This window comes from Aquarana catesbeiana, linkage group LG11, assembly GCF_042186555.1.
Source record: "Aquarana catesbeiana isolate 2022-GZ linkage group LG11, ASM4218655v1, whole genome shotgun sequence".
NCBI lineage: Eukaryota > Metazoa > Chordata > Amphibia > Anura > Ranidae > Aquarana > Aquarana catesbeiana.
Window position 1 is genome coordinate 272,656,776 of NC_133334.1, and position 17,951 is coordinate 272,674,726.

Consider the following 17,951-nt stretch of genomic DNA (forward strand, 5'->3'; position numbering starts at 1 on the left):
GAGCGCATCCAAAATGTGTTAAAGTTGTAGTGAATAGAGCTGCACGATTAATCACTAAAAAATCGCAATCTCGATTCAACCCCTTCATGATCTTAATGTGGCATTTCCAAGATTCATTCAAGAAACAAGTGCAAAGTCGTTCTCTGTTCACTCACAGCTGTCAAAAAAAAAAAAAAAACATCCAGCAAATGTTTTTCAACATTGCGCAGCGCTGGGAGATTAAAAAAACATTGTATCATTCGGTTCTTTTTGATCAAAGGGATGAACTTCAGTCAGTAAATGAGGTCAGTTTGACCATTCTAAGTGTTTTTCTGACACTTGTTGCTTACAAGTTAAAATCTGTATTTTCTGCTAGAAAATTACTTAGGACCCCCAAACATTAAATATAATTTTTTTTAGCAGAGACCCCAGAGAATAAAATGGCGGCAATATTTCATGTTACACGGTATTTACGCAGCTGTCTTCCAAACGCAATTTTTTGGGAAAAAAAATACACTTCAATGAATTAAAAAAAAAAACGAAACAGTAAAGTTAGCCCAATTTTTTTGTATAATGTGAACGATGATGTTACGCCGAGAATCGTGATCTTTATTCTAAGCAAAAAACCCGGTAGTGAAGCAATACAGCTTCACGCCGGGTGCCTACTGTGCATGCGCGAGGCACCGCTCCACTCTTCTAGTGGCCCGGCGGTGGCGGAGGGAGCCTAGCTGCTGACGTAATGTGCCATTTGGATGTAGTTATCCTTTAACCACTTTCCGCCCACCATATAGCCAAAAGACAGCTACAGCGCGGGCTTCCAGTGCCAGGAGGGCGTCCATGGACGTCCTTCCGTGATTGTGCTGCTCGTGCAAGTCCTTCGTTCTCGGCTGACACAGATCGGGGTAAAGGGCCAATCACTGCGGCCATTTACCATGTCATCAGCCAATTACAGATGATCATGGAAGTAAACAGAAGCCGGTTACGCTGATAGTGTGAAGAGAAAAGAAGAAAGCTGGTAATTGGCTTCTGTTACAGGGACCTCGATCCCAACATTGCCGCTAATCCGTGCCCATCAGTGCCCATCAGTACTGCTAATTAGTGCCCACCTGTGCTGCTAGTCAGTGCCTCATCATCAGAGTCACCCATCAGTGCCACCTATCAGTGCCCATCAGTACTGCTAATTAGTGCCCACCTGTGCTGCTAGTCAGTGCCTCATCATCAGAGTCACCCATCAGTGCCACCTCATCAGTGCCCATCAGTACCACCAATCAGTGCCCATCAGTGCCTCATCATCAGTGTCACCCATCGGTATCGCCTATCTATACCTATCATTACCACCTCTCCAGTGCTACCTCATCAGTGCCCATCAGTACTGCTAATTGGTGTCCATTAGTGGCTCAGCAGTGTCGTCCATCAGTGCCGCCTATCGGTGCCCATTATTACCACCTCACCAGTGCCACCTCAGTGCCCATCAGTACTGCTAATTGGTGTCCATTAGTGGCTCAGCAGTGTCGTCCATCAGTGCCGCCTATCGGTGCCCATTATTACCACCTAACCAGTGCCACCTCAGTGCCCATCAGTACTGCTAATTGGTGTCCATTAGTGGCTCAGCAGTGTCGTCCATCAGTGCCGCCTATCGGTGCCCATTATTACCACCTCACCAGTGCCACCTCAGTGCCCATCAGTACTACTAATTGGTGCCCATCGGTGCCTCATCATCAGTGCCACCTATCAGTGCCCATCATTACCACCTCACCAGTGCCACCTCATCAGTGCCCATCCGTACTGCCAATCAGTGCCTCATCATCAGTGTCGCCTATTGGTGCCCATCATTACCATCTCATCAGTGCCCATAAGTACTGCCAATCAGTGCCTATCTGTGCCCATCATTACCATCTCATCAGTGCCCATCAGTGTGTCATCATCAGTGTCGATTATCGGTGCCCATCATTACCATCTCATCAGTGCCCATCAGTACTGCCAATAAGTGCCTCATCATCAGTGTCACCCATCAGTGCCTCATCAGTGTCGCCCATCGGTGCCCATCATTACCATCTCATCAGTGCCCATCAGTACTGCCAATAAGTGCCTCATCATCAGTGTCACCCATCAGTGCCCATCAGTGAAGGAGAAAAATCACCTGGTTGCAAAATGTTATTTTGTTTTTATTATTTCAAAATGTTTCCTTCCATTTTTTTTGTTTAGCAAAAAATAAAAACCTCAACAGTAATTAAATGCCACCAAAAGAAATCTCTATTTGTGGGAGGAAAATTATAAAAATGTCATATGAGTACAGTATCGCATGACCGCGCAATTGTCATTCAAAGTGTGACAGCGCTAAAAACTGACTTGGGCAGGAAGGGGGTGAAAGTGCCCGGTAGGCAAGTGGTTAATCAGGCCTGGTCTTCAGCTGTGCGTCCCTTTCATGCAGTAGCGGAGAAGAAGAAGAGGAGTCGTCGGGAGGAAGATGGGTGCGGCGCGCTCACGAACACCTGCAGGTGCGCCGTCTCTGCCGTAGCGGTGGAGAAGAGCGACTTGTACCGCTGAATAATTTACAGCATATTGACAGACAGTATAATACATCGAGATTATAATCACTCTTCCCCGCCACAAATCCTCTGGCTGCGAGAATTTCTCTTTTCTACATCCACACAAGAGCTAATTAGAATTCATTGAAATACGGAATATTTTATTTTCATCCAGGTCTGTGTGGGAGATCTCTGCCTCTGATAACCAGCTAACAAATGTAAGTGCGCCGTATTCACAGCGATAATGCAAATGTTCCCTTTTCATGTCGGGGCCGTTGGCTCTTCATACGATAGAGCTGCCGACTGACACAGCTGGCTAAATTTAAAATATTGACTGCTCACAATGCCTCCTTGATAACGAATAAATATATACACTATATTGCCAAAAGTATTGGGACGCCTGCCTTTACACACACGATGAACTTTAATGGCATCCCAGTCTTAGTCCGTAGGGTTCAATATTGAGTTGGCCCACCCTTTGCAGCTATAACAGCTTCAACTCTTCTGGGAAGGCCGTCCACAAGGTTTAGGAGTGTGTCTATGGGAATGTTTGACCATTCTTCCATTCTTGTGAGGTCAGGCACTGATGATGGACGAGAAGGCCTGGCTTGCAGTCCCCACTCTATTTCATCCCAAAGGTGTTCTATCGGGTTGATGTCAGGACTCTGTGCAGGCCAGTCAAGTTCCTCCACCTCAAACTCGCTCATCCATGTCTTTATGGACTTTGCTTTCTGCACAGTCATGTTGGAACAGGAAGGGGCCGTCCCCAAACTGTTCCCACAAAGTTGGGGTCATGAAATTGTCCAAAATGTCTTGGTATGCCGACGCCTTAAGAGTTCCCTTCACGGGAACTAAGGGGCCAAGCCCAACCCCTAAAAAACAACCCCACACCATAATCCCCCCTCCACCAAATGATTTGGACCAGTGCACAAAATAGATAAATGCGTAAATAGATACCCAACATGTCAAACCTTAAATTTGCATGCGCCCGTGAAATGGCGATAAACTTTAAGTACCCTATATCTTCCATAGGTGACACTTTAAAAGTCCCCAACGGGCCATCAGTTTAGTTTTACGGACGTCAGGTGCTAGAAATATTGGCGCCACTCCAGTGTGCACGACGGTATGTAACGTGTATTGCAGTCGCCATTTTTATGCGCATACGCTTGCATTTGTACGTGCGTATATGTGGGTGTGGCTCAATTTTTTTTTTTTTTTTTATTCATTTTTTTTTTTTTTTTTTTTTTTAGTGCGGGGTATAGTTTGTGGTTTGGTGTAACTTTAATTTTTTTACAATTTTTAAACATTTGTTTTATTTTTTTACTTGCCTTTTTTTTTTTTTTTTTTTTTTTTTTGATTTTAATCACAGAAGGGGGAAGGGGATACAGGAAGTGGCAGGTTCAGGGAGTTTTTTTTTTTTTACAGTTTAGAGGGGGGCAGATTACACGGCACAAGCGCTCTGCTGTTAATCTGCTTTAAGGGACCAGGATCTGATTTTTTTTTTTTTTTTGCGTTCACGAATACTTTAAGTGAAGAAGTTGGAGTTAGAAGCTGATTGGCTGCCATGCAGAGCTGCACCAGATTTTTCACTCTCCAGTTTTAGTAAATCAACCCCCAGAAATTAAACATTATAAAGAAACTTTTTTTTTTATATGCAACAGGTTCACTTTTCTGGTGTTAGGTAATTTGTGTGGCGATGAGCAGGATTTGCAGTAATCACTGAAGGTCTCTGTGTTTTTTTGTCCTTCATGTTCCATCTGACTCACAGCTTCTTCCTCTGGTTTGTCTCTCCCATAACAGACGCATTGACGATGACAAAGGGCGGACGCATGAACTGGAGCATTCTGCAATCAAATGCATGAGAGGGATACTGTACTGTTATATGAGACAAGCTGATAAGGTAAATCGCTCGGTGTCAGCTCTGCCACCGATGACTTTGTACTGAAGGTATTCAGAAGAAATTTGTGTTAAAGTTGAAGTTTTAAAGTGGTTCTAAAGCCTCAGGGCTCATTTACACTTCAACTTTAACATACATTAAAGCGCCGACCGCTTCAACATGCCTTTTTGATGCTTTAAAGCAGGGATATGCAATTAGCGGACTTCCAGCTGTTGCAAAGCTACAACTCCCATCATGCCTCTGCCTCTGGGTGTCATGCTTGTGGCTGTCAGGGTCTTGCTATGCCTCATGGGACTTGTAGTTCTGCAACAGCTGGAGGTCCGCTAATTGCATGTCCCTGCTTTAAAGGATATCTAAAGGTTTGTTTTATAAAAAAGAAAAAAAAAAAATCGTCATACTTACCTCCTCTGTGCAGTTGGTTTTGCACAAAGTGGCGCCAATCCTCCTCTTCTGGGGTCCCTCAGCGACACTCCTGGCTCCTCCCTTTTCACGAGTGCCCCGTCGGAGAGCCGCTCTCCCTCGGGGGGCACGCGTGCGAGCGCGCTACCGTGTCCTGCTGGTGCGTCTATTGACACGGACAGCAGGACTCGGCCCCGCTCCCCGGCTCCTGCGTCATTGGATTTGATTGACAGCAGCGGGAGCCAATGGCTGTGCTTGCTATAAATGTATCCAATCAGGATCCGAGACACTGGCTGGAGCTGGTGTGCACATCCCGTCACGGGAAAGATCGGGTTTAAGTAAGTAAAAGGGGGGCTCTGGGGGGCAGCTGCATTACAGGAGGTTTTTCACCTTAATGCTTAGAATGCATTAGGGTGAAAAGCCCTGAGGGTTTACAACCCCTTTAATGAAGTGTGGCTAATGCCCTCTGTGTGTGTTTTGGGTTTCTGTTTGTTTTAACCTCTTCAGCCCCGGAAGCTTTTACCCCCTTCCTGACCAGAGCACTTTTTACAATTTGGCACTGCGTCGCTTTAACTGACAATTGCGCAGTTATGCAACACTGTACCCAAACAAAATTTGCATCCTTTTTTTTCCCCACAAATAGAGCTTTCTTTTGGTGGTATTTGATCACCTCTGCGGTTTTTATTTTTTGTGCTATAAACAAAAAAAGAGCAACAATTTTGAGAAAAAATATATTTTTTTTACTTTTTGCTAAAATAAATAAAAAAAACAAAAACAAATTTCTTCATCAGTTTAGGCCAATATATATTTTTCATATTTTTGATTAAAAAAAATCACAATAAGCGTCTATTGATTGGTTTGCGCAAAAGTTATAGCATCTACAAACTATGGGAAAGATTTATGGCATTTTTATTATTATTATTATTTTTTTTTACTTGTAATGGCGGTGATTTGCAATTTTTTTAGTGGTACTGCGACAGACTGATCGGACACTTTTGACACTTTTTTTGGGACCATTGACAATTTATACAGCGATCAGTGCTATAAAAATACACTGATTATTGTGTAAATGTCACTGGCAGGGAAGGGGGTTAACACTAGGGGGGGCGATGAAGGGGTTATAACTGTGTGTTCCCTCGGTGTGTTCTAACTGTGCGGGGATGGGAGTGACTAGGAGAGGAGACATATTTGTTTATAGGAACAAACGATATGATTCCTCTTCCCTGACAGCACAGAGAATTGTGTGTTTTTACAGTAGAATCTGTGTCTTCAGTCCCTTTCCCTGTCTCAAAGGGGAGATGTCGGGGGGGGGGGGGGGGGGGGGGTTGGTAATATCTCACCAAAGCCCTTCCCCCAGCCCCCCAAACAGGAAAAAAGGAAAAATTGTAATAAATAAATAAAATAAATACTCAAAAGTAAAATTGTAAAAATAATAAAAATAAAAAAAAAAACCACTAACACTGCCCCCCCCCCAAAAAAAAAAGAGAGCATTGTAAAAAAAAAAAATACAAAATAATATAAATTGTAAAAAATAATTAAAAAAGTAGATGGTAAAAAAATAATAAAACTACTGACACGCATCATCAGCAGTCCACACATCATCAATGCCACATATTGGTGCCACTGTCACATGACATTAAAAAATAGTATCGGTATCGGCGAGTACTTGAAAAAAGGTATCGGTACTTGTACTCGGTCTTTAACCGCTTGCCGACCGTCCGCCGGTTATACTGCGGGTAAATGGCACAGGCAGGCGAATCACCGCCATGGTACGTCTGCACCATAGAAGGCCACTAGGGGGCCCCTACTCGCCCACGGAGCCGATGCGAGTGCCTTGCAGTCTCGATCACCGCCGGGCTCCCGCGATCGCTCGGGGCACACGGAGAACCGGAATATGTGTGTGTAAACAGTTTCCGATTCTCTGAGGGGAGAGCAGAGTATGAACAGGCGATATGTTAGTTTCCCTGCACAGTCCCCTCCCCCTTCAGTTAGAACACTCCCCAGGACACACATTAACCCCTTCACTGCCCCTTAGTGTTAACCCCCTTCACTACCAGTGAAGTTTTTACAGTAATCAATGCATTTTTAATCGCACTGATCGCTGTATTAATGCCAATGGTCCCAAAAATGTGTCAAAATTGTCCGATCTGTCCGCCATAATGTCGCAGTCGCGATAAAAATCGCTGATCTCAAGCCATTACTAGTAAAAAAAAATTATTAAAAATGCGATAAAACTATCCCCTATTTTGTAGACGCTTATAACTATTGCGCAAACAAATCAATAAACGCTTATTGTGATTTTTTTTTTTTTTTTTTTTACCAAAAATCTGTAGAAGAATACATATCGGCCCAAACTGAGGAAAAAAATGTTTTTTATATATTTTTTTGATATTTATTATACCAAAAAGTAAAAATAATGCGTTTTTTTTTTTTTTCAAAATTGTTGCTCTTTTTTTGTTTATAGCGCAAAAAAATAAAACCTCAGAGGTGATCAAATACCACCAAAAGAAAGCTCTATTTGTGGGGGGGGGAGGATGTTGATTTTGTTTGGGAGTCACGTCGCGCGACCGCGCAATTGTCAGTTAAACCGACGCAGTGCCGAATCGCAAAAAGTGCTCTGGTCAGGAAGGGGGGTAAAATCTTCTGGGGCTGAAGATGCATGAAGGTGAAAAACCTCCTGTTATGCAGCAGCCGTCCCTTTTACTTACCTAAAACCCGTTCTTTCCCCGTGACGGGGACGAGCACACCAGCTCCAGCCCGTGTCTCGGGTCCCGATTGGGTAGATTGATAGCAGCACAGCCATTGGCTCACGCTGCTGTCAATCAAATCCAATGACGCAGGAGCGGGGGGGCGGGGCCGAGCCCTGCCGTCTGTGTCAATAGACGCAGCAGCAGGACACGGGAGCGCACCCGCACGTGTGCCCCCCGAGGGAGAGCGGCTCTCCGATGGGGCGCCAAGAAAAGGGAGGAGCCAGGAGTGTCGCTGAGGGACCCCAGAAGAGGAGGATCGGGGCCACTTTGTGCAAAAACCAGCTGCACAGAGGAGGTAAGTATGACGTTTTTTTTTTTTTTTTCTTTTTTTATAAAACAAACCTTTAGATATCCTTTAAAGCAGGGATATGCAATCAGCAGACCTCCAGCTGTTGCAGAACTACAAGTCCCATGAGGCAGCCAAATGGTCCGGGGCTGAAGCGGTTAAAGTGATATCGGTCCAACCCTAGTAAAGACAAAAATCTCTAGGCTGTTGACAAATTGAGCTCATTTAAATTATTTTTTCTTTTTTTTCTTTTTTTTTTTTTTTTATTCACTTTAAAAATATGAATTCCTATAACAGCTGGTATCAAATAAAAATGAATATCGTAAAACAAAATCTAAAAAGCAGATGGTATGCAAAATATACGAGATAAAAGAGGGAAGAGCGGAAAAAGAATTACTGGAATCATACTAAGCTGAATTGGACCAAAGATTAGCTGAAGTATGATAAAAAGGAATAAGCGGTTTTTTCTGGATTTTAAGCCAAAAATGATTAAATACATATTTCTGGAGAAGGATGTGCACAAATGTATTTATAGTCAGATACGAAACATAAAAGTTCATTTCCGAGGAAAAAAACAATCCGAGGAGTGCTATGCATCAAATCCTCCATATCATAATCCTATTTATAAAGATCTGCACTTTTATGGGAAGAAAATGGCAAAAATCTACCTCTTCCTGCCGGTGCCTCCTGGTTTAGGTTGCCGGGAGGCGGGGCTTAAGACCACATGACCGCTGTGATTGTCTGTCACGGCGGTCATGTGATCCCAAAACTCCCGATTTGGGAGGTTTCGGTTAGGCGCCGGTAACTGTGTCGGAAGCACGCAGGGTGTGCGCTCTCGGCACAGCTGTATTGACAGCAATTTACGCAAATATGCGGCCCCTCAGCACCAAGGACCAGGCCCCCCCCCCCCCCCCCCCCCCGAGAGGCCGCATATTTGCACGTGCGGCCGACACCAAGGGTTTGATATAACATAAAATTGCTACACAAGTCATATTGTAATTAAAAATTCCCTTTCCTTTTCGATCTGCAGCTCCTGTGATTTTCTGTAAAATGCAGTATGCCCACCTGGAGGCGCTCTGTACACAGGTGGTATACAGAAATGTCATTTCCTCCTTGTGTGATTGGCTCACTGATCTTCCCAGAAGTCTGCACTAAGATGCAAGTCAGATTTTTGAGCATCCCCTGCAACAAAAATGTCATTTTTGGTGAGATACTCCCAAAGGGAAATCACATCCAAAGGGATGCAGACCCTGCCACTTTCATCATTAGAACCCTGCAGGTGCAGCAGCTGATAATTATAAAATTATAAACTCCCATTCGCTTGGCACATGGACACAGACAAACAAACAATTATTTCGGTAGAAACCTGCAACAAAGTTTGCTAAAATCCCTGCAATGTACAGAGATCACTCAAAGGGGAAGGTTTGTTTCTCAACAAAAGTGGAGTTATTTTTTAACCACTTTAATACCGGGCACTTTCACCCCCTTCCTGCCCAGGCCAGTTTTCAGTGCTTTCACACTTTGAATGACAATTGCGCGGTCATGCAACGCTGTACCCAAATTACATTTTTATTGTTTTTTTTTTTTCAAACAAACAGAGCTTTCTTTTGGTGGTATTTAATCACCACTGGGTTTTTTTAGTTTTTGATTAAAAAAAAGACCAAAAATTTTGCAAAAAAAAAAGTTTTACTTAGTATCTGTCATAAAATTTTGTAAATAAGTAATTTTTCTCCTTCACTAATGTGCACCAATGAGGCTGCACTGATATGCCAGCACTACTTTGCTGCATTGATGGGCACTGATAGGAGGTACTGATGGGCAGCACTGACTGGCATCACTGATGGGCACTGTCTGGCGTCACTGATGGGCACTGACTGGCGTCACTGATGGGCACTGACTGGCGTCACTGATGGGCACTGACTGGCGTCACTGATGGGCTCTGACTGGCGTCACTGATGGGCTCTGACTGGCGTCACTGATGGGCTCTGACTGGCGTCACTGATGGGCTCTGACTGGCGTCACTGATGGGCTCTGACTGGCGTCACTGATGGGCCCTGACTGGCGTCACTGATGAGCCCTGACTGGCGTCACTGATGGGCCCTGACTGGCTTCACTGATGGGCCCTGACTGGCGTCACTGATGGGCCCTGACTGGCGTCACTGATGGGCCCTGACTGGCGTCACTGATGGGCCCTGACTGGCGTCACTGATGGTCCCTGACTGGCGTCACTGATGGTCCCTGACTGGCGTCACTGATGGTCCCTGACTGGCGTCACTGATGGTCCCTGACTGGCGTCACTGATGGGCCCTGACTGGCGTCACTGATGGGCCCTGACTGGCGTCACTGATGGGCCCTGACTGGCGTCACTGATGGGCTCTGACTGGCGTCACTGATGGGCCCTGACTGGCGTCACTGATGGGCCCTGACTGGCGTCACTGATGGGCCCTGACTGGCGTCACTGATGGGCCCTGACTGGCGTCACTGATGGGCCCTGACTGGCGTCACTGATGGGCCCTGACTGGCGTCACTGATGGGCCCTGACTGGCGTCACTGATGGGCCCTGACTGGCGTCACTGATGGGCCCTGACTGGCGTCACTGATGGGCCCTGACTGGCGTCACTGATGGGCCCTGACTGGCGTCACTGATGGGCCCTGACTGGCGTCACTGATGGGCCCTGACTGGCGTCACTGATGGGCCCTGACTGGCGTCACTGATGGGCCCTGACTGGCGTCACTGATGGGCCCTGACTGGCGTCACTGATGGGCCCTGACTGGCGTCACTGATGGGCCCTGACTGGCGTCACTGATGGGCACTGACTGGCGTCACTGATGGGCACATACTGTGGTCACTGCTGGGGCTGCACTGATCATCAGTGCTCTGATTTCCTGCAAAGATCTTCCCTACGAGGAGATGCCGCTGATTGGCTCTCCTCGCCTCACACAATCAGTGCTTACATGTGATCAGTTGTGATTGGACACTGCCCATCACATTGGTAAAAAGCCTCGTCATTGGCTCTTTACCGAGATAAGGGTAGCGCCGTGTCTTAGGGACCCTTTATATACACAAACAATGGCTGTCCCTGCGTGTTTTAATGAAAACGCACCATTCACAGTATCTGCTGTGACATTTCTGTATCACTTGCTGCCATGGCCAGACAGGAAGGCAACATACTTTAACCACTTTGCGACCGCAATATAGCCGAATGACGGCTACAGCACGGTTATCCAGTTCTGGGACGTCGTCATATGACGGCTTCCCGTGATCGCGCTTTGTGTCTCTCTGGACACTGCTGATCAGATTGCGGTAAAGAGCCAATCAGTGGCTCTTTACCATGTGATGAGCTATGTCCAATCACAGCTGATCACGGAGGTAAACAGAAGCCAGCTATAAGCACTCCTTTCCTCACGCTGACCCCATGAGGAGGAGAGGAGAGCCCACAACCGGCTAGTGCGAAAGGGACATCTACGCTGATAATCGGGGCACTGATTTGTGTCCCGATTGATTATCAGTACAGTCCCATCAGTGCTGCCAATCTGTGCCCATCAGTGTCACCATCACCTGTCACCTATCAGCCTCATCAGTAAAGGAGAAGAATTACCAATTTTTCCAACACCTTGTTGAATAAATGCCGCAAAAAATGAAGGCAATTCTGAAAGCGGTTGTATATAACTGGCTTTTTTTGTTTCCTGCAAGATAAAGTCATAATGTGCTAGTATAGAACACATACTAGCACATTATGTAAAACTTCCCTTAAAACGAAGCTGTTGCAGCGCCGACATCTTCATTCGACTTGCTTCCGGGTTCTCGGGCTCCGGCTCTGTGACTGGCTGGAGCTGTGATGACGTCACTTTCACGCTTGCACGCGGGAGCCGCCGTTCACGGCACAGGGCTCAGGAGGAAGACACGGGTGGCCGTTCCTGTGGAGCGCATGTGCTAGTGATGTCACTGGCTGCATGTAATGTAAATATCTCCATTTAGGAGATATTTACATTACCTATAGGTTAGTCTTATTATAGGCTTACCTATAGATAAAAGTCAGGAAAGGAAGATTAGTTCCTCTTGAAGGCAAAAAAGAGGTCCAACCCGGTACTAGAAAGTTGTACCTAATAAAGTGGCCGGTGAGTGTATATCTATGGTAACATTTTGTTTGTAAACCCTTCTGTAACCAAGGAGCTGTTTTCAGTCTGAAATAATTAATAATGGTCATTTTTTTTTAATTATTTAAATTTTTATCCTGCTGTGTGATTGGTGCAAAATGTGAAGCTTGCAAGAAAACCAGCATGTTGCTGACATTTAGACCCCTTTCACACTGGGGCGGTTTTCAGGCACTTTAGCGCTGGAAATGGCCTCTGCTTAGCGCCTGAAAACTGCTTCCTATTCATTCCAGTGTGACTTTTCACACTGGGGGGGCGGTGCGCTTATGGGGCGTTCCGAAAAGTCCTGCAAGCAGCATCTTTGGGGCGGGTTGGGAGCGCTGGATTTAGCGCTCTCAAAACGCCCCTGCCCGTTGGAATGAATGGGCAGCGCTTTCGAGGCGCCTGAAAAGCGTTTTGAAAGCGACGCAAAACAGGAGTTTTTAACCCTTTTTTGGGGGTTAAAAGCGCCGCCGGTAGCGGCTGAAAAGCGTCGCAAAATCACCGCTTAAACAACGCTAAAACGAGCGCCGCTTTAACGCTAACGGCCGACGCTTTCAGTGTGAAATCAGCGTTAGTGTTTTTCTCACATCTAACTCATTTTACCTGTTAAGTGTAAATCCCGGTACCCAGGGACGGACTGATAACTTATGGGGCCCCCCAGGCAATCAGAGATTATGGGGCCCCCAGGCAATCAGAGATTATGGGGCCCCCAGGCAATCAGAGATTATGGGGCCACACAGTATACACACACACACACACACACAGTATACAATCACACAGTATACACAGACAGATGTAAAAAAAAAAAACACAGATTTATACATACTGTCCCTGGTTTTACTGAGGCTGGCAACCCTGATGGGGCCCCCTAGTGGCCCAGGGCCCTCGGGCAATGCCCGAGTGGCTCAATGGTCAGTCCGCCCCTGCCGGTACTGCCACATTATTGCACGTAATGTTGTTGTGCACGAAATGCATTGCTTGCTATTACCGGTTCCTGTATCGGTGCTCTGTAATTCAGCATCCACTACCTCTTCTTAGCTCCACCAGATCAACAGAAATCTTACATTCCCCGTTGCTGTATGTTCTTGTGTCTGGCCCTCACAAGGTTCCCCACTAAATGAGCTTTCTAGGTTGCTTGTAAGTGTTCATTGATGTAGCGAGTGGTATGTTCTGACAATAGGTATGGAACATTGCACACAGTGGACCTGCTTGAAGAATACAGTTCCCATCTGATCCTGTAGTCCTTGAAATGCCATCTGTAAGTTTCAACAATAATGAACACTGGATCATAGAACACCTCCCACATGAAAGCTCTTGAGTCTATCCATTCACCAATAACACGGCAAGTTCTGCTTTGTGGCGAGTGAGGTATGCGGCATGTGGTCCTTTTATATCTCAGTCATGGGATTTATATAAAGCACAGTAAGAGCCCTTGCACACTGGGGCGGTTTGCAGGCGCTATTGCGCTAATAATAGCGCCTGCAAACCGCCCCGAAAGTGCCGCTGCTTTCATTCCAGTGTGAAAGCCCCGAGGGCTTGCACACTGGAGCGATGCGCTGGCAGGACGGTAAAAAAAGTCCTGCCAGCAGCATCTTCGGAGCTGTGAAGGAGCGGTGTGTATACCGCTCCCTTACCGCTCCTGCCCATTGAAATCAATGGGACGGCGCGGCTATACCGCCGACAAAGCGCCTCTGCAGAGGCGCTTTGCGGTGGTATTTAACCCTTTCCCGCCCCGCTAGCGGCCGCATACCGCCCCCCGCCCCAGTGTGCAAGGGCTCTTAAGGACACCGGCATCTCTTTGGTGCTCAATGCTTCCAATCTTTAGCACCTGTCACATGTCAATGGATCTTTGCACGTTTGTGCAAACAGTCACTTTAAGGTGCAACTGTTTAACCACATTACTAAGACCCCTTTAACACTGAGGCGCTTTTCAGGTGTTTTAGCACTAAAAATAAAGCCTGAAAAACGCCTCTCATGCCTCCCCAGTGTTAAAGCCCGAGCTGCTTTCACACTGGGGGCGGTGCCCTTGCGGGATGGGAAAAAAAGTCCTTTAAGCAGCATCTTTGGGGCGATTTGGGTGTATACAACGCTCCCAAAACGCCCTGCCCCTTGAAATGAATGGGCTGAGCTGCCAAGGCGTCGCAATACGGACTCTTTTAACCCTTTCCTCGGCCGCTAGCGGGGCGCTTTTAACTCCCGCTAGTGGCCGCTAAAACGATGGTAAAGCGCCGCTAAAACTAGCGACGCCTTATCGCGAACACCGGGCGCTTTCAGTGTGAAAGTAGCCTAAGCAGAAAGCACAGCCAACCTGTGAAATATAGCTTAAAGCGGAGTTCCAGGTATTTTCCCAACTAACCACCCCCCCCCCCCCCCCCCGCGTTTTGTCATCACATTTTTTTTTTGCAAAATTTTCTGCCTTTTTTTGTCATCGCCTGTATTTTCATTGTTTTTTTTTTTTTTTTTTCTCTCTTTTTTTCTTTTTTTAACATTGCAAATACCCTTTTGCGTTGTAAGCCTCTACTTCCGCAGTATCTTGCCGCGGCGCGATACGTCATGCCCGCCCATTGGTTCCCGGGATATGAGTGTAGTCAATCCCAGGAGTCAAGGTGCCTCCGTCACTTGTAGCAAGCAACGCAATATTACTAAAAAGGAAATGATGCAAAGCGGAGATAAGCGTTGTTTTCAAAAAGGCAACCAGTCTGTTCTTGCCAGTGCTATGGCAAAATAAACACAATGAGTGCGCCGCGCTCTGATATTTACGCGCATGCGCAAGATCAGGAGGTGCATGCTGGGTAGCCAGCAGCACCGTATCCTGGAACGAGATACCAGTGGGCTTCAGCTGCCAACACTGAAGATGGGAGTGCGCTCGGGGGGGCTCCTAAGTTCGTTTAAAAAAAAAAAAATTACATAAAACATACATTAACTAATAATGCCGATTTGATATAGGATTAAGACCCCTTTCCCACTGGGGCGCTTTGCAGGTGTCACAGCGCTAAAAATTGAGCCCTGAAAGTGCCGCTGCTGTGTCTCCAATGTGAAAGCCCCGAGGGCTTTCACACTGGAGCGGTACGCTAGCAGGACGGGAAAAAAAGTCCTGCTAGCAGCATCTTTGGAGCGGTGAAGGAGTGGAGTGTATACCGCTCCTTCACCGCTCCTGCCCATTGAAATTAATGGGGCACCGCAGCTATACCGCCGGCAAAGCTCCTTTGCAAAGGCGCTTTGCGGTGGTTTTTAACCCTTTCTCGGACGCTAGCGGGGGGGGGGGGTAAAAAGCCGAATACCGCCGCTAAAACAACGGTAAAACACCGCTAAAAATAGCGTCGCTTTACAGCTGACTCACCTCCCGCCCCAGTGTGAAAGGGGCCTTAGTGCAAGGGTGTTTTAAGGAAAAAAAACACAAACTTTGCTTTAACCTCCATGTGTGCATATTGTTACAAACAATAAAGCCCATCTTTAAGTTTAATCCTTTTACTGCCAGAGCAGTTTTTTTTCTTTTTTTTTTTCTTTCTACACACATGCTTAAAAAAATCATTTTAGCCCCAAAGATTACATAACCCCCCCCCCCCAAAAAAAATATGTATTTTCTGAAAGCAGACACCCTAGAGACTAAAATAACGATAGTTCCAATTTTTTACGTCACACGATATTACTTACCAAGGTCTAGGAAATGCAAAATTTCAGTTAAAAAATATACTAACGTTAATTCTAGGGCACACAAGCGCAATTAATTACCCAGTTTTAAAGATGAGGTTGCACCGAGTAAATGGATGTCCCACATGTCAAACCTTAAATTTGCCTGTGCCCGTGAAATGATGTGACAAACTTCAGTACCCGATATTTTCTATAGGCGACACTTTAAAAGCCCCCTATAAGTCATCAGTTTAGTGTTACGGAGGAGGTCTCGTGCTAGAAATATCGCTCTCACGCCGGCGTGTGAGATATATAACCTGTATTGTAATCTGCGTTTTCATGTGTAGTTATATGTTGGGGGGGGGGGGCCTCAAAAAGCTTGTGGGGGGGGGGGACAATTTTATTTGCTTGGATGTAACTTTTTATTTTTACCATTTCATTTTACTTTTTTTTTTCCCCATCACATAGGGGACAAGAAGTCTCCTATGTGATGTTCTTTGGTGACAGATTCTCATTTATTGAGAGGATGTCTCCCCTGTGCTCCACTGAATGTAATGTGATGCAGATGCATTACATTCTTTCCCAGGTATGCTGGCCGGGGACACCAAAAGGCGTAGCTGAAAGTGACATCAAACATGTTGCTTTCTGGGTCAGCAAAAAGGAGGGGAGGAGAGCAGACCTGAGTCTACTCTGCTCCCTCCCCTCTACTCAGTGGCACCCGCTATGTCGTTCCCGGGCCCGCAGATGGGCAAGCGAAGCCCGGAATAAATGGCAAATGTTACAGAGGTTGTGCGGAAGTACAGCCGCCTGAATGCTTCCACCTGACAGGGGGGTGTCTGCTTGTCAGATTTACTCACAATCCTAGTGGCTACAGCCACTGGGAATGTGTATAAAACACCCCCCACTCTCAGGTCTGTACAACATACTGGTCGTCAGGAGTCCCGGGAAGAGGAAGAGAAAGGAGCACCAGTGGGGGACCTGAGAATGGGAGTCGCCAGTAGCGTTGGCGGGGTATCTGAGAAGAGGAGGAGCCAGGAGCACCACCAAGGGACTCGAGAAGAGGAGTTGGCGGGGGGACCCGAAAAGAGGAGCTGTCAGAGAGGGACCCGAGAAGAGGAGTTGGCGGGGGGACCCGAAAAAAGGAGCTGTCAGAGAGGGACCCGAGAAGAGGAGTCTTCAGGAGCGTCAGCGGGGGACCTGAGAAGAGTAGTCGTCAGGAGCGTCGTCGGGGGACCCGAGAAGGAGTCGTCATGACCATCGGCTGGGGACCCGAGAAGGAGTCGTCATGACCGTCGGCTGGGGACCCGAGAAGGAGTCGTCATGACCGTCGGCTGGGGACCCGAGAAGGAGTCGTCATGACCGTCGGCTGGGGACCCGAGAAGGAGTCGTCATGACCGTCGGCTGGGGACCCGAGAAGGAGTCGTCATGACCGTCGGCTGGGGACCCGAGAAGGAGTCGTCATGACCGTCGGCTGGGGACCCGAGAAGGAGTTGTCATGACCGTCTGCTAGGGACCCAAGAAGAGGAGGAACCAAGAGCACCAGCGAGGGACCCTGCACAGAGTGGGTAGGTCTAACATATTAAAAAGGAAAAAAAAAAAAGTTTTGCAATCACTTTAACCTGAAAGTTCAATTGTGCTTTACCAAAAAAATTGTTTATAAATGATTTATCATCACTAATGAGATTCTTTCCCTGTTTAGATGTGCAAATGTATCTATCGAAAAGAAAACAAAGATAGATGTAAAAACTAGCTTATGATTCAGGACAATTTTCTTACTGTTGAAAATGACTGGTATTTGGCCTTCATATTATCCTTGACCCACCGCCTTGTGTTCCTCTCCGCCATGGTCTGACTTTCACTGCGTGGGAAGCAAATCCGCGCACTGACGATGAACGATCCCCCTTCAGAGCTGCGTTTTGCTTCTCACTTATTTTCAGATATTTCCATAAAGAGTTCTTTCTCTCTTTCTTATTGTCATTTCGTTATTTTGTTATTTTGTGTTTTTTTTTGTTCTCTGCCAGTACAGGCCATTAATCGAGAAGCTCACACAGAGCCGCCTCCTGAGTAGATTTCGTATTTGGAGCTCATAAAAGCTACAGAGCGATGAACTGTTTTGGATGCAGCCCCCTTTTTAACATTATAGAAACTTCCCGCTGGGGCCCCCGATGCACTCAGTGTAAAGGGAAAATCAGTCTTTATAGTTAGTGTTTGTTTTTTTTGTTTTTTGTTTTTTTGTTTTTGAGCCATAGTTTGAGAATAAACCAATAGACCATTGTATAATCTTGGGAAGCTAACAGCAGTGGCCATCAGACACCATGCAGAAAGCTGTCTCTGGTTCCTGCTTT

General features: G+C 46.5%; 1 protein-coding gene across 2 annotated transcripts in view; it reads left to right on the forward strand.

Annotated features, from left to right (window-relative positions):
• PHKB (phosphorylase kinase regulatory subunit beta) overlaps positions 1-17,951 on the forward strand; it is a 313,679-nt gene that overhangs the window by 64,047 nt on the left and 231,681 nt on the right. For both annotated transcript variants that reach the window (XM_073605832.1, XM_073605831.1), the window contains exon 4: positions 4,308-4,407. In XM_073605832.1, coding sequence (XP_073461933.1) covers positions 4,308-4,407 — 100 coding nt within the window. The remainder of the gene's footprint in view (positions 1-4,307; positions 4,408-17,951) is intronic.